A 27,304-nucleotide genomic window follows, 5' to 3' on the forward strand; every position below is an offset into this window, starting at 1 on the left:
AAAAAAAAGTAAAGTATGACCTCGCGGTTGCAGACTTCCACCGTAGATATTAGGAAACGGAACTTTTGGACGTGCAACGAGATACGCATTCCTGCAGTTTCAATGCCGATAAGTTCATTGAGCGAATAAAACCAATCTGTAAGCCTACTATTGCGGATATCTTGCACTTATAATTCGCCTTTAATTTCACTGGATACACTGGGAAAAAAACACATTGAATCTAGAGTCCAGACTCTTAAAAACATCGACAAGAAAAAATACTCTTGATTCAATCAGCGATTTTAGCTTAAATCAAGATCCAATCCTCTTAATTTGAGCAGAGTTTATTTTAATTTAAGCGGAATTTTGATCCGTATTTATTTTTTGAATTTTGAATTTGATCTGATTGAATCAAGAGTCCTTTTTCTTGTCAATGTTGTCAAGAGTCTGGACTCTAGATACAATGTGTTTTTTTTCCAGTGTAGGTGACAAACATTCCGGGGATTACAAATAGTTGTTTCCCTGAAAATTATACAAATATCTCGCCGCATACCATGATTGAAACAACTTGGTCAATGTGTTCGTCTATTGTTGGGTAAAGTGCACTCAAAATTCACCTTCAATTTTGCCAGGTAGGCAACAAACATGCCAGGAAGTGCGAATATTTATCTCTTCAAAAAAAAGCACATCCCGCTGCATACTTCATTGAACCCATAAAACCCATGGTTAGACCTATTGCTGGATGTCGTCTCTTAAATTTCGCCTTCAATTTTTCCTGGTAGGCAACAAACATGCCAGAAAATACGCAGTCATTTTCATAAAAATCTTACAAATCGATTACCAAGGTGCGAAACCACGTATCTCCGTTTGCTACGTTGCAGACTTCCAGTCCGAAATAATTACTACATTCGAAATCTCGTCAACTCAATTTCTCGAGAACTTCTTTAATTATTATTAGTATTAACAGAATATCTCTCATACCTCTGAAGATCATTTAAGCACCATGATGATGTTTCATTTTACTGGACCGTTCTATTAAAATAATAAAACACGAGTGGAAACTTGCAACATCGAAATCGGAGGTACGCATTTTTCGACGTTATCCGTCGATGTATTTTTATCTTATTTTACACGCATTATCATTCAATATATTGTCAAATTTTATATTATATTGTAAACGGACATGTTTATAGAACGTGAGCAACTTTAAAAGGGTTTTCTTCTTCTTTTCCTTCCTCTCCCCAATCCTTTTCTTTTTCTTCCACTTTTTCATGTTTTGCTTTTCTTTCTTCAGATTTTAAGAGTTTCCTCTGACTACAATTATGTGATTTGTAGGCTTCTTGCAAAATTCTACCAAGATCACAAAAGCGGTAAAATTCAAAAAATAAAAAAAAAAATAATTATACAATTCAGTTCAGGTGGTGTGTGTGTATAAGCTCCGCCGTGACAGTGAGCGCGCGGGATTAATTTACCCGTCACTTTGAAATTTCCCGCGACAATTCAAATTCTGTTACGTTGGTCACTTGGAGAAGCGGGAAAAAAAGTTGGCAGTGCTGGTAATGATTCTAACCTCAAAGTCAAATCAAAACAAACCGAGAATGAGAATGTGAAATGTGATTGTGAAATCTTTGTGAAACCCTGTATCTTTAATTTAAGTTAAGCTCTAATCATTGTAATTGTTAAATAATCGTCTTTGTCTTTTAGTTTTTAATGTATACCGTGGTTTCTCCGTTTGCGTCGGGGTAACATCTAAATCACACAGCAATGTTTACTTGATGGATCTGATACCTGCATCCTGAATCTCAATCGTTTGACCAAATCTATTTTATTTACTTGATATGACAAATGTATGCATGTTTTATACTATAATCATCGAAGAATACTCAGCCAATGACTTGAAACCATTGCCATGTGAAACATTGCAATGATCGCATCAAACCTCTCACTCTACCTATGTGCGTGGTAGAACCACCCTGGTCTGAATCTCATTCTTCTGGCACTCTAAGTTTATGCTACAATCCTCATGCTTGGTCCAGCTAATAAATCAGGAACATGCACGCTTTTCAAACATCGCAAAAGCATGTTATCTCAAACTTTCTTGGAAGTAAACTGAGGCACAAGAAAATCATATGCATTTTATTCCTGTTCCTATTTATTCTTTTTTGCACATGGGACCAGCTGATATTTTCCCTTTACGTCTACAAAGTGCCAACAGGCCTGAATTGTTACAAAGACCAACAGAAAGATTTAGCTGTTCTTACGGTCCCTGATTATAAAGTTCCACCAAACAGTATTTTTTTTGTTGAAACATCATGTCGACATGATGAAGGCATCGACATCTCTAAAAGACAAGCCTGTGCCTATGAATCAGCTGCCAAAGTTCACCCAGACTCTGAAATCTTGGTGTTATTTCCGTCTCCGATTTCTCTGGGCACCCAGTCAACGCTCGTCACTGAATTGTTGAAGTATCCCAACATAAAATTGGTGCACATTGACATGGAGAAGTATTTTTCAGATACACCTCTAGAAGATTTTTACAAGCAAGGCAAGTTAGAGAAGAGCTACTGGCCAAAATCTCATGCAAGTGATGCTCTAAGATATTTGACGTTATGGAGATATGGCGGCACGTACTTGGACTCGGATATTGTTATGATTAGGTAAGAATCAACTAAGCAAGTACCTCATTGCTAATCAGTAATTCAATTTGGAATAGCCCACACTTCTTCTTTTGGTTCATTCAAAAAATAAAACAGTTTTATGAATCACTTGACCACACCTTAGGTTGGTATGGATTCAGTCTTTTCTAAAAAGTAAACATGTGTAAATTTAAGATTTCTATCTGCTGCCTCTTAATTTTTAAAGGATAACACCATTTTTGTCATTTTGCCACTCTTTGCAGAAAACTATCTCATAAGCTACCTTATATCATAGAGGATAAAGGGAGGTTGAAGAGTAATTTCTTATGAACCTTCTAACTTACATCATTAGAGACGACCCGTCTGGACCTTTCTACATCTTTGCCCTATTATTTCTCTCTTTATCTCGCCTATTGGTTGTACTACCTTTTCACATCTTTGAAATGACTGTCAAAACAAAAATTTCCACCACTTTCAGTTTTTCCTCCATGATTTTGCATGTGGAAAATTTTAAAGAGCATTGTTCATGATGTGCTTTTGTAGCCACTATAGTTAAGGCTGTCAAAAAAAAAGTGGAGGCAAAGAAAATTCTGCACTTTTTTCTTAGGAACTCAAAAGTTGCTCCTCCTTTCGCTGAAAATTTTACAAAACATCTATAACTTTCAGCAAGGCAAATTTTTTCTCCAAGGACTTGGTAATTTTTCCTCCAGATACCTACTGAAAGTTTTGTGACGACTCCTTGGCAAGAATATCTTCCTTTTGACTCTTTAAGGTCTTAATATTTTTTCAATAGTTTTTTCATCTTGAGGTGATCTTGATTAATTTTTGTCCGTAGATGTCTTGTTTTCCCAGTAAAAAGTAGCAAGTCTGCTACCTCCTCTGAAAGATTGCCACCGTGTATCTTAGCCCCTATAATTAAATCTTCTCTCAGTTGAAGAGGGATTTTTTTCCTCCTTCTTAGGCATCTAACTCCTGTAATTTGATCATTTTGCAGGCCTATCAATACAATGGAAAATTTTGCGGGTGCAGAATCAAAGACAGACATTGCTGCTGGTTTTTTGAATTTCAATATCAGTGGCGTCAATGGAAGACAGCTTGCTGATGAAATGATCCACGAAATCAAGAACAATTTTCGTGGCTGGGATTGGGGTTACAATGGACCAGGAGTTGTTTCTAGAGTCTTACGCAGGATTTGTAATGAAGAAAATGTGAGTGGAAGTTCTTCATTCTAATTCTCAACAATTATGTAGAGCATTTTAGCCGGCCAGAAAGTTTTTCAATGATAGAATTTTCTGAATTTCTCTTCATCATGTAACTTTTCTCCATCAGATGACTTCATAGAATTAATTCCCATAGTAAGATAGGTAGATAGATACATACATACATACTTTATTCTGAAAAAAAAATACTGAGAACAAACTATTTTTACTATTTCCGCTTTGAGTTTGGCTCGTGCTGTGGAGTTAGTAGTGAAATACAGATTAAAACTAAATTAATATTTTGGCCACATTGGTTACTGACCCAGACTAGGTACTTAAACAAAATAGAATCACAGAGAAAATTTACTAAATTATCTAATAATCTAAAATATATAATCAATGATACTTAAATAGGTAAGATATGATAAAATCTGGGTTACTGAATACTGAAATGAACTTAATGGCAGCACTCTGAAGCAGGAATGAGACAGAAACGTTGAACGAGTAAGATTAAAGACTCGCATTTTGGTTCTCTGGTTGCAGTAATGAATTTTTAGGACGTCTAAATTCATTGCTCATTGTGGCAATTATTCACCTGAAAAATCTAGTGGAGGCCAGCGGATCTAGTGAAGGGCAATAGTTAGGGAAAATCTGGAAATATCAGGGAAAATGACAAAAGGTTCAGAGAAAAATTATGAAGCCAGCTTTATTTGCTCTCTAGAATGGGTTAGATCTTTGAACAACAATATCTACGAGAAAACTATTTCAAATTATGTCTTTTCATGCATCTGGCTCATTTTCAATTTTCAAGGAATTTCACCAAAATGTGACAGAGAGATCAGGAAAAACCATTTTCTAAAGTCTGTGGCAACCGAAAAGCTGTGTATCCCCATCCCTGTTTCAAATTACTCTGTGTGTGAAATGAAGTATATAAGGTATTGCAATTGAGGCACTGGATGCGAAAAGGGCACTTCTCGATTGCGGTGTTTCAGAATCTCTGTTGCCAATTAATCCCTTGGAGAAGCCTTTAATGGGTGATTTTTCCAGAATTCTTTCCATAGAAAATTGTAGAATCATAAGGAATATTCAGTAGAATTTTTAGTGAAATGGATGCATTCACTTTCCTTACAGTGAATGAAATATTAGAGGAAGACTCTGAAACACTGCAACCGAGAAGTGCCCTTTTTGCATCCAGTGCCTCAATTGCAAGACAAACTTATGTGTTTATCTTTGTTTTAATCTTTTTCCTCCGCTCTTTTTGTTTGTCACCAAAAAATGGGAAAAGGCTTTAAAATTATTGATTGTTTTTTTGCAGGTTCTGCGGATGACTCCTGAGAAGTGTAAAGGCTTTACCGTGTTCCCACCCTCTGCATTTTATCCCATCTCCTGGCGTAACTGGAGGATGTATTTCAACGAGCACGTGAGTCAAATGTTTCTTGACCAACTTGGCGAGAGTTTTGGAATTCATGTGTGGAATATGCACAGCAGCAAAACTCCCGTCAAAGTCGGGTCGCGGATGCCTTATAGTGTGTTTGCCTCTAAATTTTGTCCGAGAGTATATTCAGTTGTTGGTGATTATTTGTAAGCGGTTTTTAATGTTGTTTCACTTATTTATTTTTGCCCCATTAGCCATTTACGTACTACTTCTTTCTAGTTACGGCAAGTTAACTTAGGAAAGAAATTTTAAAAAGGTGTAGGCACTTTGTCAGGTTGGCTGTCTTAATCAGGTTTTATTCTAGACGTAAAATCCTAGCCCGGTACTTGGTGCTTCGGTTTATTACTTAGAAGTTAATTATTGTATTAGAAGTTGTTACCAAAATAAAGTCTAGGAAAGCAACTCTGCTGGCTTAGGAAAAACATTGTATGAGCCCTCAGATGTTGTCAAACTTCTTTTGACAAATAACAAATTTTTGGACAAATTTGGAAGTTTTTCTACTCCAAATGCTCACATAATTTGTTTGTTGATCTGAAGTCTGAAAATTTCAATGAAGAAAATATTCACAACTTTCCTTAAAAGTAATTCTTTCTTGAAAGTAAATTTGGCAATATTTGAGTGTTCCTACAGCGTTTTTTCTTAGCACAGCAAAAGTGCAGGTGTATCTTTTCCATTCAGGTTTTTTGGTGAATGGTTTCACTCTCAAAATATGTGTTTCCAGGGACTTTCTGAGCTCTTTTGGTACGCAATTAGTCAAAAAACTCTTTGAAAAACATTGCTAACTGAAAGATACTATCCAAGTCCAGAAATACCCAAAACATACGATTTTTTGACAATTTTATATTTGAAAAAGTCAGCCTTTTGAGTCAAAATCAACGTTATAATACTTACATGCTAAAGGAAAACGTACGAACATTCAAATGTTGCCAAATCCCTCCCTGATAAAAAACATACTTTGGAAAAAGCATGTGTCTATGCATGTTTTTTCCTTGAAATTTTTAGATTTTTTTATTTAATTGCAAAGAAAATCGTTTGACAAATCGGAAGAAAAATATTTACAACTTTTCCAATAAATTCCTATTTTATGAAAGGAAATTTGGCGACCAAGAGGTTCATACAGCATCTTTCCTCGACACAGCAGAATAAGGGATACAAGAAGCAGAGTGATGTACACCTTCTGATGTCTTATTTATTGAGTTAATCAACAAAAGTGTCTCCAGTCAAACTGAATTTTTTAACTAGGTATGTAGACATAGCTCATCACTCACCGAAAAGATCTTATTTTTAAATGACTCCTCCTACAAATATTCAGATCAGTGACTACAATAAGCGTAAATCTCTTACAACCAGGGGAAATCAAAAATCAAATGCTCCTCAAAATATTATCTTTTCAAAAACATTTTGTTGTAATAGACTCTGCCAACCTACAAGGCACCTGTAGTGTGCACCTACAAGGTTGTTATATGTTGTTTACGGATTTATACAATACTCCTAAAACTCAAAACAAGTGTTCTCTGTGTGTCATTGATGATTATCAGCAAAAAATTGATAATTCAAGAGAGTTAGAAATCAGAGTGTGTGTTTCCTCAGACAAGCTTCATCTACAACAGCTAAGAACTTTTGAAAGTCTCTAATGGACCACTAGACAAAGTTCGAATTTAAGCATTCAGAAACATGTTTCCTGATCAAAATTTTATATTAAACATGATTTGTGCCACAAAAATTACTGAATTCATCCTCTAAGTAAAATGTTAACATTTTTAGTTCACATCGGCTGCTCACAAGAAAAACAATACCCTACTTGAATCAAATTGCCAACTAAAACTGTTTTGCAGGCTTCTTAATCGAGCAATGTTCCTTTCCCACCTTGTGCTGTTTGAAGTGTTAACAACGTGCATCAGCTGAGCCAGAGCACGGAGATTAAGGTTTCTATATTTTCAAACCACAGAAATTGTTATGGCAACGTTTATTGCGCAATCCAACTTGCGTCGAGTTTTTTATTTTCTTAAGCAAAAGGTTTAAATCTATGCATCAAAACTCGTGTAATTCTTCAGTTAAGAGTTAATTTTAGCAATTTTCCTCGTCCGAATCGTGCTGTGCGTTACATTTTAGTTAGGAGACATTTACCAGAATGTTAAAATTTGCACCTTATTTAGTGGTTCAGTTTGAAGCATTTTCCAGACTTCTCAGCGTGCACTAAATTCTTAAGGTCAATGTGATTGTATTTCTAGTTTGCAATGTGCCCCTGTACCATGAGTGAAATGCACCGATAAATGTTTTAAATCAACTTTTAATTGATAGGCATTAGTGATTAATGGGAAAGAATTTAATCATTGGTGTGATACCAAAAATCTTCTTGAAGTAAAAAACGAGCAGTTGTTCCTAGGAAACATTTAAAACTGTGATACTTGATTGTAAATTATCTTTTTAGACTGTCCATCATAATGTTTAATCTATTATTTATCAGGTTTCCTGAAGGATTTTTTTCCAATTTTAATTTTTTCAACTGTAAATAGCTTTGTTTTTTTGTAATTTTAATGTTTAACTTAATGATTTATTTCCTTAAAATGCATTATATTAAGGAGCGTTCAAAAGACACGAGGTGATGGATATAAATATACCTAGTCAAGGTTTCCTAAATTTTTGTTTGAAAAGACAGGGCATTCTAAAAATCCCCATGAACTCTACATTCTAAGTTGTGGTTTGAATTTCAAAGAACGTAATCAGCTCTTCTATTCGTTCAAATCCATTTAATTTTGTGAATTATTCTCTTTATGTAATTTCAGCTTACCGACATGATGAAATTTTTTATATTATTTCAGTAAGACCTCTTTTTTTCAAATCTCTGGAATCATACTTCTAAAATTTAATTTTCTATGCTTTTTTCTATTTTTGTTAAGATTTAAAAAGACAATTTTTGTAATGTAAATCACTGGTTTGGGGATTTTTAAAAAATATTTAGGCTGCAGGAGGTAGCTTTTAAGGCTTAAAGGACAGACATCCAGTAGTTTTTGAGCTTTTGATGAATGACAACCCTTTATATTACATTGTAGGCTTTTATTGTTTGTTTCGAGAATTTTTTGTGGGGGTTTTTCTTGAAAAGTGTATCAGATATGAGCAGTGAAAAATTATTCCCCCCACCGCTTTCATCACTAAAGGAGCAATGCTACCCTCGTGCAATTTGAAAAAGCCTTACGGCTGCATACTGAATCGACTTTTCCAGTGCAGTCTAAGTGAAGAGCAAATAAACAGCAAACCTTTCAATTTACCTTGTGTCATATATAAAACAAAGTCAAACCAAAAATTATATTCGCAGAGAAAGTCACTAAAGCAGGATTGCTCCTTTGGCAGCAGAATGATAGATGTATAAAGTAACGAAACAATCATTTTAAACTCTTATTTGTCAGCGAATGATGTTCTACTTTTGGTCAGTTGGCAAGCATTGCAACACAGGAATGATTTTATTTTATGAGATGATAAAATCCAGAAAAATCTATGGTTGTTTTCTATATTTTCTGCAGTACTTATAGTTTTATGAAGAGGGAGATTAGCTCGTTAATTTTTTTAATTTTGGATTAAACATTTAATTTTTCTTTCTGTTTGTTAAGTTCATACATTGTTCGTAGATAGCTTTTTGCTTTTTTTCCTTCTCCTTCTTTCTTTTTTTCTAAAGTCATTAGGCTAATAACTCTTGAATCATTGCATCATTTAGCTAAAAAGCTCCTTCTTTTTGTGTCATTGAACCCACAGACTTTTGTTGTAATGGCATATTTTTTCAAGCTGACTACATGTCGTTAAACTTAAATAACTATGAGATGTAGGGAAATTGAGTAATGACGAAAAAACTTAAACTTTATAAAAGTAGCTTAACCAAGAGACAATGAGGTAATTTTCAAATTATTTATTTTATCTCCTCTAAATTATTTAATTTAATTGTAAATTGTGGACAACCTTGTCATCTTTAAACAGAATCATAGATTACATTTTTGTCTGTGTTTTTAAATTTACGCTGTATCCATACTTTTAGTTGGATTTGTTGAAGACATAAATAGCACAAATTTACCTCATGAATTCTCATCCATGTATAGAATCAATACTGATCATCGGAATCTCACATCACCTTAGTCATTAGTTTTCAAATGAAGTCATACAAATTTAATGGAACAGACTCATCCATTTTATAAAAAATTGTTAAAATTTCATGAACAAACCTTGTGTACAGAATCTACAAATCTATAGAATCTCAAATTATTTCACGTACTATTGTTCAAAAAAAATTGTATCTCACAGATTTTCCTCAATAGCTACTCAAAAAAATTTTTATCTACTTAACAACCCATTTTCAATCTAAGATAGAAAAATTATAAAAACAAGCCAAAATGTAGCTCTTAAATGAATGGTTTGTAGTTTTGCTTTTTATAATCAATGCTTTTCTTCTTTTTAATGGGGCTTTTACATGGTTATAGAATGTTGATTCTTAATTAGGTTGTTTTAAAAATGATCAACTGTTTTTTTTTAGCATGGAAGAAAACGGGAGGAGATAGCCAGTAGCCAGCACCCAGTGATGTAGTCAAAAGAAAGATATGTCAATAAAAAGCGAGAATTGTTGAAAGCATTGTGCAGTCTTGCCTTACTTGTCACAGTTTGATGTCATACCTGGCTGTATGGGCTAAGGTATTGGTTTCTTTTCCCATATATTTTACCATTTTTTAAAAAGTGGGAATTTTCATTTTTTCTTTTTAAAGTCTGTATCCTCCCCAAATGATTTGCGAAGTAGTCACTAAGCTGAAACTGGCGGTCGTCTCCTGAAATTTCTCTGTGTTCTTTTAGTTTTACTCAGAAATCATATTTGTACACCTCTGTTTTAGAACTAGCCGAACAATCCGATCAAATATTGTTTAATCAGCTATCACTTCATTTTTTTAATTCAGGATCCTCTTAGGCCTATGTTTCATGGAGTGTTCCATTGGTAGCTGTTCGTAATTTGAGTCTTTAATTGCATCAATTCTACTCGTGGATTTGTTTTTATCTTTTCGTTTGCATATTTTTATTTTTTCTCCCTTTAATTCAAAACAACACACACACTCAAAAGAGACATAACCGAAACACATTCTTTTAAAATCCTTTGTATGATATTTTCAGATTTTTTCATAGCCACCGATTCAATCATTGTTTTTTAACGCATAGTCTTGCATGTTTTTGGTTGTTTAAAAACATCACTCTTGAGTTTTTAAGTAAAATCGTCCAGCACATGTCCCATGAAACTGTTTAATCATAGGAGAATATCTTACCAAAATCCTTCATAATGTTTGCAACATTTAAGAACAAATGACACTGTAAGATACATTTGTGATGAATTTGTTAGAGTGTCTTAGTTTAAAACTTTAATCGAACAATATGAATCATTGAATTTTTATTTTTTACTGTTCTTCGATAGTTATACTTAATTTTAATGTTTATTGTTATTTCACCATCGGTTGAGTGTGTTTTGAGTCTCAAATTGTCTGTTTTTCATTTGCCTCTCATTTTGTTTTAGCTCTTGATATTTTGCTACGTGTTACCTGTACACAGTTTTCTAGCCTAATAAAAGGCTTTTTTCATGATTCTTTGGCTCTGATTTATAGTGTCATCCCATCATACGGACTTAGCTCCCGACATAGTGCTCCTGTAGTAAAACCTCTGGCTTTAAAAAGAACAATTTCAGTGTTGTCCGCACTTTTCAAGTACACTTATCTTCATTGTTTTACAAAAATTTAGAATTGAAAAAATACGACTTTATCCTCAGCCTTCACCGAACTCGCATGGTTTGCTAACGGCTGCAGATAGGGTCAAAACACATTCCTGATTTAATTACATGTGTGCAAAAAGTACGGGTTTTAAACATTTTATTAAATTCCAAGTTTCTTTTTCAATAAAAACTTTCATATTATATTGCTTATTCTCCAAATTAAAGGAATATTTTGCATTGCCAATAGGCTCTCCTTGTTTTTGCGTAACAGCAATCAATTTTTCCTATCTACTTTTTTTCAGCAGAAATAACGAATATTTCAAATGAAGTAGGTACATCGAGAATTTCGCTTTAACCTCTAAGATTTTTAGTAGAAATTAAATGTCATTGAAGTGTGAATATCAATACATTCATGAAGCTAATTCCTTTCCATCTGAGAAGCGGAGGTCAACAATTTATTTTCACTTTTACGCCACAGAAATATTCAAAAAAATGAAATTTTTAGAGATATTCTCTTTAAAATTAAAGAATTAATGAGGAACTTATTCTTAAAGTAATATTTATGAAAAAGAGGAGAATAAAGTTTCTGAACTGCTGCAAGCAACCAGTTTTGCTCCTAAACCACATCACATTGCCTAGTCACGCCGTTGAAGGCGAACTGATCACAGCGCGGAACGCTGCTGCTGTTTGTATGTACAGTAATTTACATGACACCACTATTGAAACCAAATTAATGTCACCACACTACTGTATAAGTAACTATTACTCCTCCTGAACCGCTTAGTTTGCCTATTCGCGCTTTTGAAGGCGAACTAATCGCATCACAAAACACTGCTATTACATGCAAAGTAATTTACGTGCGACTACTAGGTACTGAAACCAAATTAACGTCGCGTCGCCGACCTGTCGCAAGCAACTATTACTGCTCCTAAGCCAATCACATTGCCTAGTCACGTTGTTGAAGGCGAATTGCTCACAGCGCGGTCGCAACGCTGAGAACATTTTACAGTATTTCAATTAATTCCAATCGCTGTTGAGGTCAAATTAACGTCACCGCACCTACTATGCCGTGCTAAGGAAGAACGCCGTATGAACATTGCCAGAGTTGCCAAGTATCCTTCGATAAAATGTTTATTTTTGAGGAAAGTAATGAATATTTTCCCTTGAAACTTTCTAATAATTTAGATCAAACTGCGTACAAAATTGCCCGAAAATTTGGAGTTAAAAAATCCACACATTTTCTTGAAAATTGGTATTTTATCTAAAGAGATTTGGCAACGGCTGATGGTTCACACGAAGTTTTTCCTTAGCACGGCAGTAGGTACTGTTGTAAGCAACTGTTCCTACTCCTGAGCCACTTATATACTTAGTTACGTGTGTAAGGCGAGCTTATCAGAAGGGGGGGGGGGGGGGGGGTTGAAGCATTATTAATGTGCCGAAAACCGAGTGACCGTATTTATTTGAAGTTAAAACGAGATGCTTGTCTCTTGGAAGGAAATCGGCATGATGGCGTTTGACAAAATTCCTATGGCTCCGAAATGAGGAGAAGATGAGAACAGATCGCCGAGCTCTATACTGTTTTACTACGGAAAAACGTCGTATGAGCATTCAAATTTTGCCAAGTTTCCTCTCAGAAAATATATATCTTCAAGGAAATTTGTGAGTATTTTTCTATGAAAGACTCAGACACATCAGAATAAATTACGAACAAAATTTTCTGCAAAATCAGAGGAAAATATTGGAAATTTGGCGACGTCCGAAGGCTCATACGGCGTTCTTACTTAGCACGGCAGTATATAACCCGACGATAAGGTTATAGGCTCCTTCAATGATGATCATTTGAAATGTCTCAAGAGGCGGAAGCCTCTTGATTATCACACGATCATCATCCATTTTGCCGTGCTAAGGAAGAACGCCATGAACATTCGAGAGTTGCCAAATGTTTCTTGATAAGATATGTATTTTTGACGATATTTATGCACATTTTTCTTTTAAATTTTCAGATATTTTAGATTAAATTGCGTACAAAATAGTTTTTGGGGTAAAATATTCACTATTTTACCAGTGAATTCGGTTTTTATCGAAGGAAACTTGGTAACGTCTGAAGACTCAAACGGCGTTCTTCCATAGCAGGGCAGCATTGTCGGTCCCACTAAATACTCCCCCGCCTTTTCTCTGTTCCTCCTCTTGCTCCTTCTTTTCTGTTTTTTTCTCCAGGATCACCCCCGGTCTATCGAGCAGTCCTTTTCAGCGAGAGTAATTTGGTTTTTTACCCAAGCAGCATTTTTCAACGGAATAATCGCAGTATTTTAAAATCAAGTTGCGATTTTTTTTACGATTTTTGGCCGTCAAATCGTAAGGATCATCAACATCTGAACGATTATCTCTATTTTATCTCAGAAAATCGACATTCCACCTCAATTTATCACGATTTTTTTTCGATATTGTTGCAATTCATCGTTGCCCTGGTAAAAATTAGCAGTAGAATCTGTGTTCCAAAATACCATAGACCTACAGCCGGCTGTAAGATTTCCAACAGCTTCTATAGCCGGATGCACAATTTCTTATAGCCTTTTATAGCCGATGGCGATCAAGCAACAGCCAGGCGATAAAGTGTATACTAAATGTTACCAATTACGGATGCTAGGACTTTGTGAGTTTTTGGACTACCGCTCTCTTTTTGGGCCGAAGTATCTTGATGTATTTTGCGAGGAAAGCTCCGTACTTTTGATGGATGCCTGCCATTCCTAATATGTTAGCGCGCCTTCAATTTCGTATGATACTCTGCAATACCTCTGGTGTGAAATAGTTGCTGCAAGCGCCGCGGTACGCTGCGGCGGGCGAGCAGCCAGCGCTGAACGCGCATTGGCGCCTGCAAACCTAACAGGGATACTTCACGCATTGCGCAATGCGTGAAGTATCCCTGTTAGGTTTGTAGGCGCCAGTGCGTCGCCGCTCCGCTTTGTGTTGGGCTCTAACATTTAATCTGGCGGAGTCAGCGTTTTTCAACTCATGATTTTGAAATGTCTGCACGCTCTGTATGGATTATATTCTCATTTTAATTGATGAAAAAAAATATGTATTAAAGGAAAATATAATGTGTGTTTTGTAAATATTAAGGTGGTTCCGTATCAAACTTAATGATTTTCAAAGCGCACGAATTTCTGCACAATTCCTTTTATAGCAGATGGCGATAAGGTGTATAATCCGGCGATAGGAACTATAGCTTACCTTCATAATTTTTTATCGCTTCGTATAGCCCGGCTCTATGATTTTCTCCACTTTCTACAGCCAGCTATATGATTTTCTATCGCCTCCTTTAGCCGGCTATAAGAATTCTTAAAGTATTTTGAAACGCAGCTCCTACCGCCAATTTTTACCAGGGTGTCGATAAAATCGAGATTTTATTGCAAATTTCTGTTACATAATCGCAATTTTTCATCCGATAATATTGAAATAAATCGACGGCGATAAATTCGCGATCGCTCCAGTGAAAGTGTTACCTTGAGTTCAAATCTCATTTTAGCATACAGCATTGCGAAGTTTGCATTTCTCTTTGTTGAAAAAGTTTTAAGAAAAAGCTTGAGCACACAGTGCAACGAAAATGTTGAAATTAAATTCGCAACTTGATTTCAATAATATTGTAATTTTTTTACCATTAATTTGCAATATTTTTACATCATTTAGTCGATTTATGCCAATTTTAAACAATCAGCAAAATGAGCTCCATGTGTCAGAAAGATAGACAACATGCAATGCAATGAAAAATTGCAACTTACTTCAATTTTTTTGCAATAAGTTTCAATAAATGGGGCCCTTTCAAATTGGAGCTAGGCAAAATACACAACATTCAGTGGAATTGCAATATTTTTACAATGTAATTGCCACGTATTGCAATCTGTGCCACTTGGGATGCTTCAAAATATTTTTTGAAGTTATTCACTCGTAAAGCAACTTTAATCGATTTTTTTATTTTATTTTATGGGACGCAATTTTATCAACTACCATTCTACTTCTGTTTTCATGTTTCTTGGGGAATTGTTGACAATACGATCCAGCTGTCAGTCGTGATGAAGCTTTGAAAAGAATATATTCAAGAAGTCCCAGGCTACCCATGCAAGGCTTTTTTCTCGGTCTTGTATGTCAGTTATCTAGGACCGAGTTAGATAGAAACGGATCTCAAAGTGGGCCGATGGACTTCCAAACCATGAAAGTCCGATTTCAGGGGTTCGTACCGCTATCAAACTACCCGTTCTAAACATCATCCGACCTAAGAAACAGAGAAAAAAGCCAAGCGCGGATAATCTGGCACATCGTGTATAAACTTTGTAAAGCCATAAAACGACAGACCGATACATCGTAGTATCAACAACAGTTTTAGTCCCCGGGTAATAAATTTGATGAAATTTTGCCCACTCAATAAAAAAGATCAATTCTAGTTGTTTTTAATGAAAGAACTTAAAGTATTAACATTTTTAATGGGCGCATTATAGTCCGAGAGCCAGACGACTTTGAGTGACAAACTCGGGATACATGTTTTGACCACCTAAATCGATAGCCTTGCATGCACTGAAACGGAAAATTTTTGTCTGCCGCCCTCTAGCCTGTGCCATCACCCTCATCTAGGCCCTCAAAGTGGTCCAAAAAACACCATCTGGTGACAAACTCCTGACGCTCGGCAGACAAGTCTATTATTAAAGATCATACCCAGGGTGACTAGAAAAACTTTGTCTGCCGCCTTCTAGCCTGTGCCATCACCCTCATCTAGGCCCTCAAAGTGGTCCAAAAAACACCATCTGGTGACAAACTCCTGACGCTCGGCAGACAAGTCTATTATTAAAGATCATACCCAGGGTGACTAGAAAAACTTTGTCTGCCGCCTTCTAGCCTGTGCCATCACCCTCATCTAGGCCCTCAAAGTGGTCCAAAAAACACCATCTGGTGACAAACTCCTGACGCCTAGTGCGGTTGCAGATGTACTCCTGTGAGCAGCTTGTGTAATAAAGTTTGAATGATACATCATTCTCTTCGTTTTTTCGTGTAGAATCCGATTTTCGATGTTGTCAAGTCCAAAAATGATGCTGGTGCCCCCAATTCAAGATGACGCCCAAAATGGCCGCCCCGGGGGTCAAAATTCCAAAATTTGAGAATATTGTCGAGTTTGGTATCCATTTATATGTAATTTTGGTCGTAGAATTCATATCTGGTGTCAAAAAATAATTTCAACCCCTTAGGGTCCGTCAAATCCAAGATGGCGGCCAAAATTTCAACTTTAATGATAATTACCCAAGATGCACCTTTCACTGTCGAATGACGTGTCTTCATTTATGTTAATTAGGTCAGAAAACCTACAAGGGAGGTCTACAATGCCACTGCACCCTATGGAGAGCCAGGGTTCACCCCCTCCTACCCCCAATATGGCCGCCGCGGAGGGCATAAATAGTGACATTCTCTCAGAACGTCATAGTAGGTAAAAAATGCCATTGTGTCCATTCCTATGTAATTTGAGGCGTAAATTCCAAATTTCAAGTCATAAATCGCAAATGTGAGACTTGCAATGGCTTATACCCTATATGGGGCCAGGGGAACCCCCTCAACCCCCTCTTCTTTCTAATATGACTGCCATGGGGGGCATAAATAGTGAAATTCTCTCAAGACGTCATGTGAGGTGTCGATTCATAACATTGGGACCATATACGTTTTCAGATCCCAGAAATCGTCCAGAATTAAGAAAACACATAACTTCCAAGGGAAATTATGAACTTGATTTATCGACTTTTTTCACCCTGAAATGTCCGCTATTCCAATATTCGCCCACATAGGAACAGTGAAATTCTCTCAAAGCGGCATAGTAGGTGTCGATTTGTTTTTAATCTGAGGCGTGGATTTCGAATCACAAGTCAAAACATGTAAATATCCCATAGTGACGAAAATACTTATATATGGCAACCGCTTTGGCCTACATTTTGGACTAAAAATGCTGCTTGGGTTCATTTTTGTCGAAAGAGCTGGAAATGAATTGGTGATTTTAATGGCAATTGACAAATTTCACGCGTATTCTTTTTCTATGTAGGTACGCAAAGGACTCAGATGGGCGTCTGTTTTTTTCATTTTTAAAAATTCCCACAAAAATATAATTTTTTTGCCGACGAAGTATGTATCTGCATTCAGAGTTCCTATGTTATTGTTTATGAACGCAGTCAGTTTAATTGCAATTAAAACAACTGGATAATTGAGTGCTTTTTGTAGCGCAGGGTTTCGTCTCCTAGTAGAAGCGACACCTACAGTTTCCTGCGTTATCTGCAACAAAACGCACGCTCCTGCTAGAAGAAAATCGATTACAAAAAGAACCATCTATTATCCAGTTGTCTAATAATGAAAGAACCAGAAACCAATATGAATCCTCTGTGTACATTTGAAAAAGAACACCGGTGAAATATGTCAATCACCATTAAAGTATCCGATTAATTTCCAGCTCTTTCGACATAACTGAACCCAACCCAAGATGCATTCTTTATTCCAAGATGAAGGCCAGAGCGATTGCCATGCTTAAGTGTTTTTGTCACTTTGAGATATTGACGATTTCTGACTTAAAATTCGGAATCTACGCCTCAACTTACATGAGAATCGACACCTCACATGCCGCTTTGAGAGAATTTCACTGCAACTATGTCCCCCCGGCGGCCGTTTTGAAGAGGGTACGGGGCTGCTCCTGGCCCCGCGTAGGGTGAAATGGCCTCAACTTACATGAGAATCGACACCTCACATGCCGCTTTGAGAGAATTTCACTGCAACTATGTCCCCCCGGCGGCCGTTTTGAAGAGGGTACGGGGTTGCTCCTGGCCCCCCGTAGGGGTAATGGCATTCCAGACCTCTAATTTGCGATTTCCGACTTGGAATTCCGAATCTACACCTCTATTTACATTAGAATCGACACCTCACATGCCGCTTTGAGAGAATTTCACTGCAACTATGCCCCCCCGGCGACCGTTTTGAAGAGGGTAGGGGGCTGCTCCTGGCCCCGCGTAGGGTGAAATGGCATTCCAGACCTCTAATTTGCGATTTTCAACTTGGAATTCGGAATATAAGCCTCTACTTACATAAGAATCGACACCTCACATGACGTCTTGAGAGAATTTCACTATTTATGCCCCCCATGGCAGTCATATTAGAAAGAAGAGGGGGTTGAGGGGGTTCCCCTGGCCCCATATAGGGTATAAGCCATTGCAAGTCTCACATTTGCGATTTATGACTTGAAATTTGGAATTTACGCCTCAAATTACATAGGAATGGACACAATGGCATTTTTTACCTACTATGACGTTCTGAGAGAATGTCACTATTTATGCCCTCCGCGGCGGCCATATTGGGGGTAGGAGGGGGTGAACCCTGGCTCTCCATAGGGTGCAGTGGCATTGTAGACCTCCCTTGTAGGTTTTCTGACCTAATTAACATAAATGAAGACACGTCATTCGACAGTGAAAGGTGCATCTTGGGTAATTATCATTAAAGTTGAAATTTTGGCCGCCATCTTGGATTTGACGGACCCTAAGGGGTTGAAATTATTTTTTGACACCAGATATGAATTCTACGACCAAAATTACATATAAATGGATACCAAACTCGACAATATTCTCAAATTTTGGAATTTTGACCCCCGGGGCGGCCATTTTGGGCGTCATCTTGAATTGGGGGCACCAGCATCATTTTTGGACTTGACAACATCGAAAATCGGATTCTACACGAAAAAACGAAGAGAATGATGTATCATTCAAACTTTATTACACAAGCTGCTCACAGGAGTACATCTGCAACCGCACTAGGCGTCAGGAGTTTGTCACCAGATGGTGTTTTTTGGACCACTTTGAGGGCCTAGATGAGGGTGATGGCACAGGCTAGAAGGCGGCAGACAAAGTTTTTCTAGTCACCCTGGGTATGATCTTTAATAATAGACTTGTCTGCCGAGCGTCAGGAGTTTGTCACCAGATGGTGTTTTTTGGACCACTTTGAGGGCCTAGATGAGGGTGATGGCACAGGCTAGAAGGCGGCAGACAAAGTTTTTCTAGTCACCCTGGGTATGATCTTTAATAATAGACTTGTCTGCCGAGCGTCAGGAGTTTGTCACCAGATGGTGTTTTTTGGACCACTTTGAGGGCCTAGATGAGGGTGATGGCACAGGCTAGAGGGCGGCAGACAAAAATTTTCCGTTTCAGTGCATGCAAGGCTATCGATTTAGGGGGTCAAAACATGTATCCCGAGTTTGTCACTCAAAGTCGTCTGGCTCTCAGACTATTATATAATGTTACTTTTTACAAGACGCACAGTTAGAATAAGACGGGGTGGGCCTTCTTGTGTCAATATCATCAATTATATTTATTGAATATTGGCTATCTTTGGCATGAGAAAACGCTGAAGTTGCAGGGATTCTGGATTAGGCCGATCTTGGTCAGTATAGGAGCGATTTCGCCCACTGGCGACACCTCACCTTTGAGTATGCCTTTTAAATTTTTCCGCTACGTTCTTTCTCTCTTCAGCTCATTTCTGTCTCATTTTATCAGACCTCTTACTTTCCTCATTTTCGTCCATCTCTCTGTGAGCACTCATTTTCTGTTATCTTTCATTATCACCGTCGTCGTTAAGCTATCGATTCTTACAATGATAGTTCAATGCAGTGTTGGAGGTTGCTACAGCTGGCATGGAATATTTTATTATTTGCTTTCAACCAATCAGAGGCTCTTTTCATCTCTGTCTATGAATGACGTCACGACTGGTAGTTGCATATGGATTCACCTACAAATCTATGTATTTTAATAACTTTTAAACCTGTGGCTTCCTGTATCACGATTCATCAGCATCTCGTGCACCGATTCAAAAAAGTATGTCGCAGAGTGATATTACATTCTTTATTTCTTGTGTTCTCTTTTAGTATCAGGACCAGTGGGTACCGACACTATTCTTTTTGTTAGTCCGACAAGAAAAAAAACCTTAAATGTACTTATCTCAGTTTTGAATGAATGACATAATGAATTCAACGTCCAATGTACAGATTTTCAGTTATCTGTTCGTGTTGGATTTCGGAGCCACTGTATTTGATCCTCAGGTAAGTAGAAAATTAGCTCGGTTTTGGACGTTACAAAATTTTTGTACTTAATCCGATTAATGACCTCCACTTGTATTTTTGCAAATTTTGGCCTGTATTGAGCAATTTTTTATTGGGATTTTTCAAAAATTTTCACCCCCTTCCCCCCCCCCCCGGAAAATTTTACTTCCTTTTAACAAATCTCCATATTAGTAACTTCATCATTTTCCTTACGATTTAGCCAGAAATATGTCCCGATTTGTAAGTACAAATATGCATTAATTTAGTGGCATTTGTTTGGAGTGAAAACAATGACCTCATGCAATTAAATAAACATGATTTCAGGAAATCATAGAAATTGCCTGCTTAAAAGTGGGCACGAAGTCGAAGCAGGTAGAGGACAGTTTTCGTCAGTACGTGCGGCCAAAATATTGTGGACGACTGAATGGCGTGACTATGAATATCACCGGCGTGCGGCAGGTCAGTTTGTATAAAAATCGATCATTTTATTTTCACCGAAAAAAAGTGAAGTTGATTTAACATTTTAGATGTAAAAAACGTGTGCGAGAACTTACAAAATGCCAGAATTACCCACCACAGCAGTTAATTTTACATCTTGGCATTGCTAAAATGACTGCTATATGGCGGATATAATTAAGCACTTTTTAAGTTCTCGCACACTTTTTTACATCCAGAATGTTAAATCAACTTCAATTTTTTTTCGGTGTTTCGGTAATTTAACAGCACGATAGCTAAACACTAAACTCATATGCCCAAATTGGTACCTAGGTTTCAAGATTCATGCGTTTAACTACTTTATTTTTTACAGGGAAAACATGTCCATATCATAGCTTATAATGTTAACGATAAAGAAAATCACTTTTTTGGGAGGGGAGTCTCTAAGGATTGGGTCTAGATCGCTACCACCACCTGAAATAAGAGAAAATTTCTATTTTCAAGCCGCACAGTATTAATTTTTTTTTCCTCTGAAAAATTACATGCATGCGTCAATAATTTGGAACGTTGTGTTGTCCCAGTTGCGGTGCGAAGTTTTGGACTTTGCGAACGTTGATATGTCATGTTTGGAGAAAAAAATTAATTCAACTTTTAGAGTTTTCAAGGTTAGGCCCTAACATGAAATTTCAAAACTGACACGAAAAAACCAACGTACCGCATTGGGGCAAACCCTCGTTGAAAATTTACCATATTTCAGTGAATTTTCAGAGCTTTTACTGGTGCTGGGCATTGAATTTGGTGCCGTCTCTAAATTACGTAACGCATCTGTTCGGCTTTTTACCCCTCCCCCCCCCCGTAACATTTTGTGACGTAAATCCCTATCCTCATTTAACACGCACGGGACGGTACTTTTATTTAGAATTTTGCACTCAGCAAAGATTTTTTTTCTCAGTGAAAAAAAGTCCAATAGTAAGTTTTCAAAACAGTTCAAGGTATGTTCAACAAAATTCAATGTGGATAAAGTTCATACCTACGCAGATTTTTATTTTTTGAAAATGCCCTTTTCAATTCTCAGGAGATGGTTTCCTCTGCACCTAGATTTAGGGTAGCGTGGATGAAATTTATGAACTGGTATTTGGCAGCTAAAGGGAATCATACAGTTGCTTTTTTGACGGTTGATAGCTTTCCCATTAATATGCATCTCCGGTGTCAAACACTACTCTCCAAAATGAGACCTAGCGACGATTTCAATCAATGGATCGTCCTTAAGAAGGTGGGTATAACCTAATCTTTTCCCCTTGAAGTTGCATTTTCCTGGATAGTTCAGCAGGGAAATTTCCTCGACAGCCGTTGAGTCCAACATCTGCACTGAAAAAAAATTCTCGGCGTTTTTACCAAGGTCCGTTGGTGCCTTTACCATCTCACTTTTTTTTACCGATTATTGGTAATTTTACAAAGACAGACTGGTAAACTTACCTAAAAACCGGTATTTTTACTGTTTTTTTCAGGTAAGAATACAACTTTAATTGGTAATCAATTCCCGGTAACTTTGCCATTTTATCTCGGTAATTCTACTACAGTCGATAAAAAATATTGGCGTTTTTACCGGGCGTTATGGCGTATGGCGTATTGGCGTTAAGTCAATAATTTTACCGGGATTTCTCGGTAAAATTACCAATTCCATAAATGGTAATTTTACCAAAAAAATCTGGGATCAAATAGAACCCTGAATTCTTAGTAATTTTACCTTTTTCTTAGTAAATACACCGAGATTTTTTTTTCAGTGTGGATGTATTAAATAATTACATGAATGTGCGAAGTATTTATTCGACGGCACCTATGAAGAGTACCCGTTATTAGGGGTGCAGAAAGTTCTTAATCTACCCCAAATTGTAATTTGCCTTCCTCCAAAATTTGATGTTTTGCTATAATTGGACCGCCTTTAGAAGAAAGGAACCAAGCCACATCAGCTACTGGGCAATTCAATTTTTCACGAGAGAAAGTTTGTGCGGATTCCTTCGAAAAATGTTAAGGAATTAGCTCCGGACACTTTGTAGAAAATTCACTGAAATTTGCACAAAAGGCCCAGTGGCAAGAAACCCTCCATTGGCCTCTTGGCGACAGGTAGAAGCTTTTACTTTCGGGGTTTCAACATTTCCTTATGAGCAATTATAAGGGAGCAACAGTCATCACTTTTTTCTCGGCGATTGACCTACCTACTTGTCGATGATGAGCTCCGGGTGACGTCATGAGCTTAATAACTTTCTCAAACTTCGGCTTGTTTTGCAAAACGAAACTGTCAACACGGTATTAACCACCGACCAAGTAGATAGGTCAACAATTGAATGTTGAAGTGGCGAAAGTAAAAGCTTCCACCATTGCCAAGATACTAGTGGAGGGTCTCTTGTCTCTGAAAAATCCGTACCACCATTTTCATGTAAAAAATTAGATTGCCCAATTAAATTTGGCAATAGCTGATGTGGCTTGGTTCATTAATGCCTAATGCGGTCCGGTCACTCCTCCACATAAAAAACTGCGTTTGAAAGGCGTCCAAAAACAATGCGCTCACAGTATTTTCCCCAAAATCGATCGAAATTAATAAAAAAAAAAGAAATTTATTGAAAAGAAGCCATCTCAAATTTTCACAGCCCTCCCTATGTAATTCTCACGCGAGCGGCCATGCGATCTTGAAGGCGTGATCGAGAACATTCTTCACCCCTGACCGTCATGCATATCTGTCATAAAATCTTTCCATTCTTTTAAATTTGTGTTATTTTCTTCTAGCTCATAAAGTATGAATATTTCCTAATAAAAAGCTATTATATACATTTTGTATACAGGAAACGGATAGTAGCCGAGCGGAGCCATGCTAAACACGAAGTAATGTAGACATATTGCTTAACTCAGCAGGAATGGAGCGTATCAAATTGCATACTTCATGTGTATGAAGGCGTTTTTCATAACTGGCGAGTAAAGAATCCTCAGGAGCCGAGCAAAGATTACACAGCTATTCAAAAAACATAAAAATATCACAGATGAAAAGATCATGAAGATTAAACTGCCTTGGACTCATTCTTCGTAATACCGTTGGATCTACTGAATCTGAGATATTGGCGAGGCGTGATTATCAGATATTTCCCCATTTGGAGCTATGGTGAAGAATCGATTATTAAGGTGTTCGTTGCGAACAAAACACTCTATTTATCGATCCTTTTCCATACTATAAAGAGCAGATCAATCCATACATCGCAAAACACGATACGCTACTAATCAGACCGAGTCTCTGAAGTTAATCTTCCATACTTTCCTGCCCCCTCTCACTTTTTCGTGTCATTTTTATCTTAATATCAATTCGTAATCTCGTCGATTTTTGATACCTATATACTCTTCCATGCTAAGGAAAAACACCGTATAAGCATTCGAATGTTGCCAAGTTGCCTCTCAGAAAATATTTATTTCTGAAGACTGTCATGCATATTTTTCCTTTAAATTTCCAAAAACTTCAGATCAAACCACGAACAAAATGCTTCCAAAAGCTGAATGAAAAAAATAAATAAATATTCCCGAAAATACGAGATTTTTCGAAGGAGATTTGGCAACGTCTGAAGGTTCATACGCCGTTCTACCTTAGCACGGCAACACTGGCGTCATTCCAAGTCGCCAAAACAATTAAACGGTATTCTCCTTTTTTCAGGTTTACTACAAAGCTTACGACTTTTTCCCGCGCAATCTGCAGTTTATGATGAGAGAATTGAAGTTGCCCTATCAGGGTAAAGTAGAGAACGCCTATGGTATTGATATTTTGAAGTTAATACTGATTCCTACATTGTTTCCTGAAATTTTTCGTACTAGCCTGGTCATTGCTAATTTTTCGAAAATGATCCCTACATGGATATCGTTAACGATGCATCAGCATATCATATATCGACGGTGAAAGTCGGCAATCACGTAACTCGTTTGCAGTGTTTGAAAATCTCCGCTCACATGTCATTTTTTTGAAGTCGAACAAATTGACATTATTTCTTGAAGTTTTTGCAGAATTTTCTTCGAATCGAAGAAGAAAAATCAAGACAGTTTTAAAGAATTGCCGTCGAGTAGTTTTCCATTTAAAAAATAAAGTATGACAAGAAGTCTGCGACGTCGCAAACCGAGTTATGTGATTGCGACTCACACCGTCGATATATTACAGTTCGTAAGAAAGTGAGTGACCTCTGTGCTGCACAAGGAGATTCCCACCAGTGGCGAAGCGTGAATGATCGATTATTATCGATATTTCCCCATTGAAACTATGATAAACAATCGATTATTAAGATGTTCGTTGCGAACACCCTGTTTATCGATACTTTTCCATAGGTTTAAATGGCCGATTTATCGCAAAGCAAACCACGCCACTGATTCCCACACCCTTTGAGAGAAATTTTGAGAGGGTGTAAGTCTTTCTTCTTCTTCATTCAACCAATGTTGGTATTTCTTAGGAACTAATCCCCCTGCCCCTCCCACCATTCTGAAAAAGTCGCCGCCTTTAATCCGGTTAAGGCCATAACATTACCATGTCCACAATGGAGAATTTGCAGGTGTCTGAAATTTTAAAAATTAAATTGCCTGGTTACATTTGTTAATAGCTGATGTGGCTTGGTCCCTTTCTATGATACGCGGTCCAAATCATAGTGTGCATGCACTGATGCGGCTGATGACGTCATTTGTCGTGTCTTTAGAAAAGCGAAATCTATCCTAAAGACGTAAAAACTTGACGACACTTCGTATTGCTGTTTGTTTTCTTATTACGTATTCTCTACTGCCGTGCTAAATAGAACGTCGTAAGAGCCTTCAAATGTTGCCAAATTTCATTTGATAAAATACGGATATTTAGAGAAATCTGTGAATATTTTCCCTCCCATTTTTTAGAGGATTTTATTCGCGATCAGATCTAAGTTATCTGAAAATTTCAAGAGAAAATATTCATAGCTCCCTTTAAAAATAAATACTTTATTTGAAGAGATTTTGCAACTTTCAAATGATCATACGGAGTTTTTCCTCAGCACGGCAGTAACTTCGCAGTGCCTCGCACTCAAGGCACGATCCTGAGACATGGGTGACTGGCGCATGGTTTTTTTCTGTTTCCAGATGACGTCACCAATGCGGCATTGGTGACTCAAAGAATGCTGAGGGAAAATATCAAATTCGAAATCAATAATCACGTAAAGATAGACCTCGGACCTTGGCCTGCCGTGAGACCAGATCGAAAGCCATACATTCCCCCGGGAACACTGCCACCGGGTGCATACTGATTGTGAATTTCGACTAGAATTAGTGAAGTGGATAAATTGCGGAAAATTACGGAGCGTTTTTTTCCTCCGTCCTTTTCTCTTTCTTCTTCATTTTTTCAGATGTCTTAACTGGAATCTGCTGGTTGGCTTAAAAACCTAAATTAACTACACCAAATCCAGTCAAAAATTTACTATTGAAATGTTTTTAGAAGATTTTAGAAACCGATTAAAAAAAGGAAACAAATCTTACTGAGAATATCCGTAGAAAATACTAATTTACGGCAGAGGATGAACTTTCAGCATCTTCGATCTCCTTCAACTTTGTGTGACCGTAATTGGTGGGGCCGCACTAACATGCGTGTGGCCTACTTCTTGCTTTGAAGGGGCTAGCGAGCTCGTCCTTGTGAACGCCCTAGTAGCACAATGGGTGTCAAAAATGTTTTAAAAATGTTTCACTGAAATCAAGAAACGTCGCCAACACATTTCATCGGAACATTTTAAAAACATTGGAAATGTATTCAGTTTTTAATACATTTCAAACACTTCTCTATGTCACCCCAAATTTTTGTCAAACTGACACTCTACGCAGATGTTTCTGATGCCTATTGAGGATGTATCAAAGTTTCACTGCTACGCTCCAGGAACATTTCTGAAACATATTTTTGAAAGGAAAGGTGCTTGATGCTCTCACAGAATTGTTTCAGAAACGTTTCCAAAACATTTCGATGGTTTTCAAAATTTTTCCTACGTTTCATCGAAACATAATATTAAACACGTTCAGAATGTGCTCATTCAGTTTTTAACACGTTTCAGACACTTCTCTATGTCACCCCAATTTCTTGTGTCGCCCACACCGTGGGAAGATGTTTCTGAAACCTATTGAGGATGTTTTAAAGTTTCACTGATACGTTTCGGAAATATTTCTGTTACATGTATTGGAGAAAATTAGGTTCTGACTGTTCACTGTGAAATGTGTTAAAAACGTTTGCATGTTTCAGAAATATGTTTCTTCGGGGGATATCTAGTGGCTGAGTAACAACAGTTTTCAGTCATTTGTCTTAACAAATGTCGTATTGGGATTAGAACCATCACGACAGGCGTTCCTTGATACCAACCATGCCTGAAGACTGAATCGTTGCACTTCATCACTAATAACCTATCAGAGGGACCAGGACACCTTCACTTTAGAAAAGTATACGCAAAGCATGATGCACGGTTTCAATATTCTAGATAATCCATAACTTATGAGCTTTTATGGTGATGAACTCGATGCATACAAGGAATTTAACATTTTAAAACCTCCACATAATTAAATGTCCAAAAAGTATAGCTTAAGACGAAAAATTAAGCTGAAATTTGGTAAAATTGAAAAATAAAACGTCAACGCCCTCTGGTGGATTCAGTTTGAACTAGGAAAAGTTTTAGAAAGGTCCTAGAAATGTTTCTATATTATTCAATGAAAAATTTCCAAAATGTGTCAAAAACATTTTTGAGTGACGAATAAATTCGAACAAAATATTAAAAA

At 37.1% G+C, this 27,304-nt stretch overlaps 2 protein-coding genes across 4 annotated transcripts; both read left to right on the forward strand.

Moving 5' to 3' along the window:
• The first annotated feature begins 1,546 nt into the window (after positions 1–1,546).
• Positions 1,547–10,852, forward strand: LOC109034972 (lactosylceramide 4-alpha-galactosyltransferase). Its single transcript, XM_019048419.2, has 3 exons — positions 1,547–2,636; positions 3,610–3,823; positions 5,130–10,852. The coding sequence occupies exons 1-3, from the start codon at positions 2,032–2,034 to the stop codon at positions 5,397–5,399; spliced, it is 1,089 nt and encodes a 362-aa protein (XP_018903964.1). The 5' UTR covers positions 1,547–2,031; the 3' UTR covers positions 5,400–10,852.
• An 8,825-nt stretch (positions 10,853–19,677) lies between these two features.
• LOC109035335 (3'-5' exoribonuclease 1) lies at positions 19,678–26,035 on the forward strand. 3 transcript variants are annotated; one of them, XM_072303387.1, is made up of 5 exons: positions 19,678–19,853; positions 20,402–20,536; positions 21,588–21,785; positions 24,207–24,319; positions 25,637–25,849. In XM_072303387.1, exons 1-5 carry the CDS (start codon positions 19,758–19,760, stop codon positions 25,638–25,640), a joined length of 546 nt encoding a protein of 181 aa, XP_072159488.1. In that variant the 5' UTR covers positions 19,678–19,757; the 3' UTR covers positions 25,641–25,849. The 3 variants fall into 3 exon arrangements, with proteins under 3 accessions (XP_072159488.1, XP_072159486.1, XP_072159487.1); XM_072303385.1 differs by having other exon boundaries at positions 19,702–19,853; positions 24,207–24,303; positions 25,637–26,035; XM_072303386.1 differs by having other exon boundaries at positions 19,733–20,077; positions 24,207–24,303; positions 25,637–26,035.
• The last annotated feature ends 1,269 nt before the right edge of the window (positions 26,036–27,304 follow it).

Source organism: Bemisia tabaci, chromosome 8, assembly GCF_918797505.1.
Source record: "Bemisia tabaci chromosome 8, PGI_BMITA_v3".
NCBI classification, from domain to species: domain Eukaryota; kingdom Metazoa; phylum Arthropoda; class Insecta; order Hemiptera; family Aleyrodidae; genus Bemisia; species Bemisia tabaci.

Coding starts and splice junctions, on each gene's coding strand:
- LOC109034972 (XM_019048419.2), top strand. CDS start 2,032: ATGCACGCTTTTCAAACATCGCAAAAGCATGTTATCTCAAACTTTCTT. Junction 2,637..3,609: donor TCGGATATTGTTATGATTAG/GTAAGAATCAAC, acceptor ATCATTTTGCAG/GCCTATCAATACAATGGAAA. Junction 3,824..5,129: donor GGATTTGTAATGAAGAAAAT/GTGAGTGGAAGT, acceptor GTTTTTTTGCAG/GTTCTGCGGATGACTCCTGA.
- LOC109035335 (XM_072303385.1), top strand. CDS start 19,758: ATGGATTCACCTACAAATCTATGTATTTTAATAACTTTTAAACCTGTG. Junction 21,786..24,206: donor AATGGATCGTCCTTAAGAAG/GTGGGTATAACC, acceptor TCCTTTTTTCAG/GTTTACTACAAAGCTTACGA. Junction 24,304..25,636: donor TAAAGTAGAGAACGCCTATG/GTATTGATATTT, acceptor TTCTGTTTCCAG/ATGACGTCACCAATGCGGCA.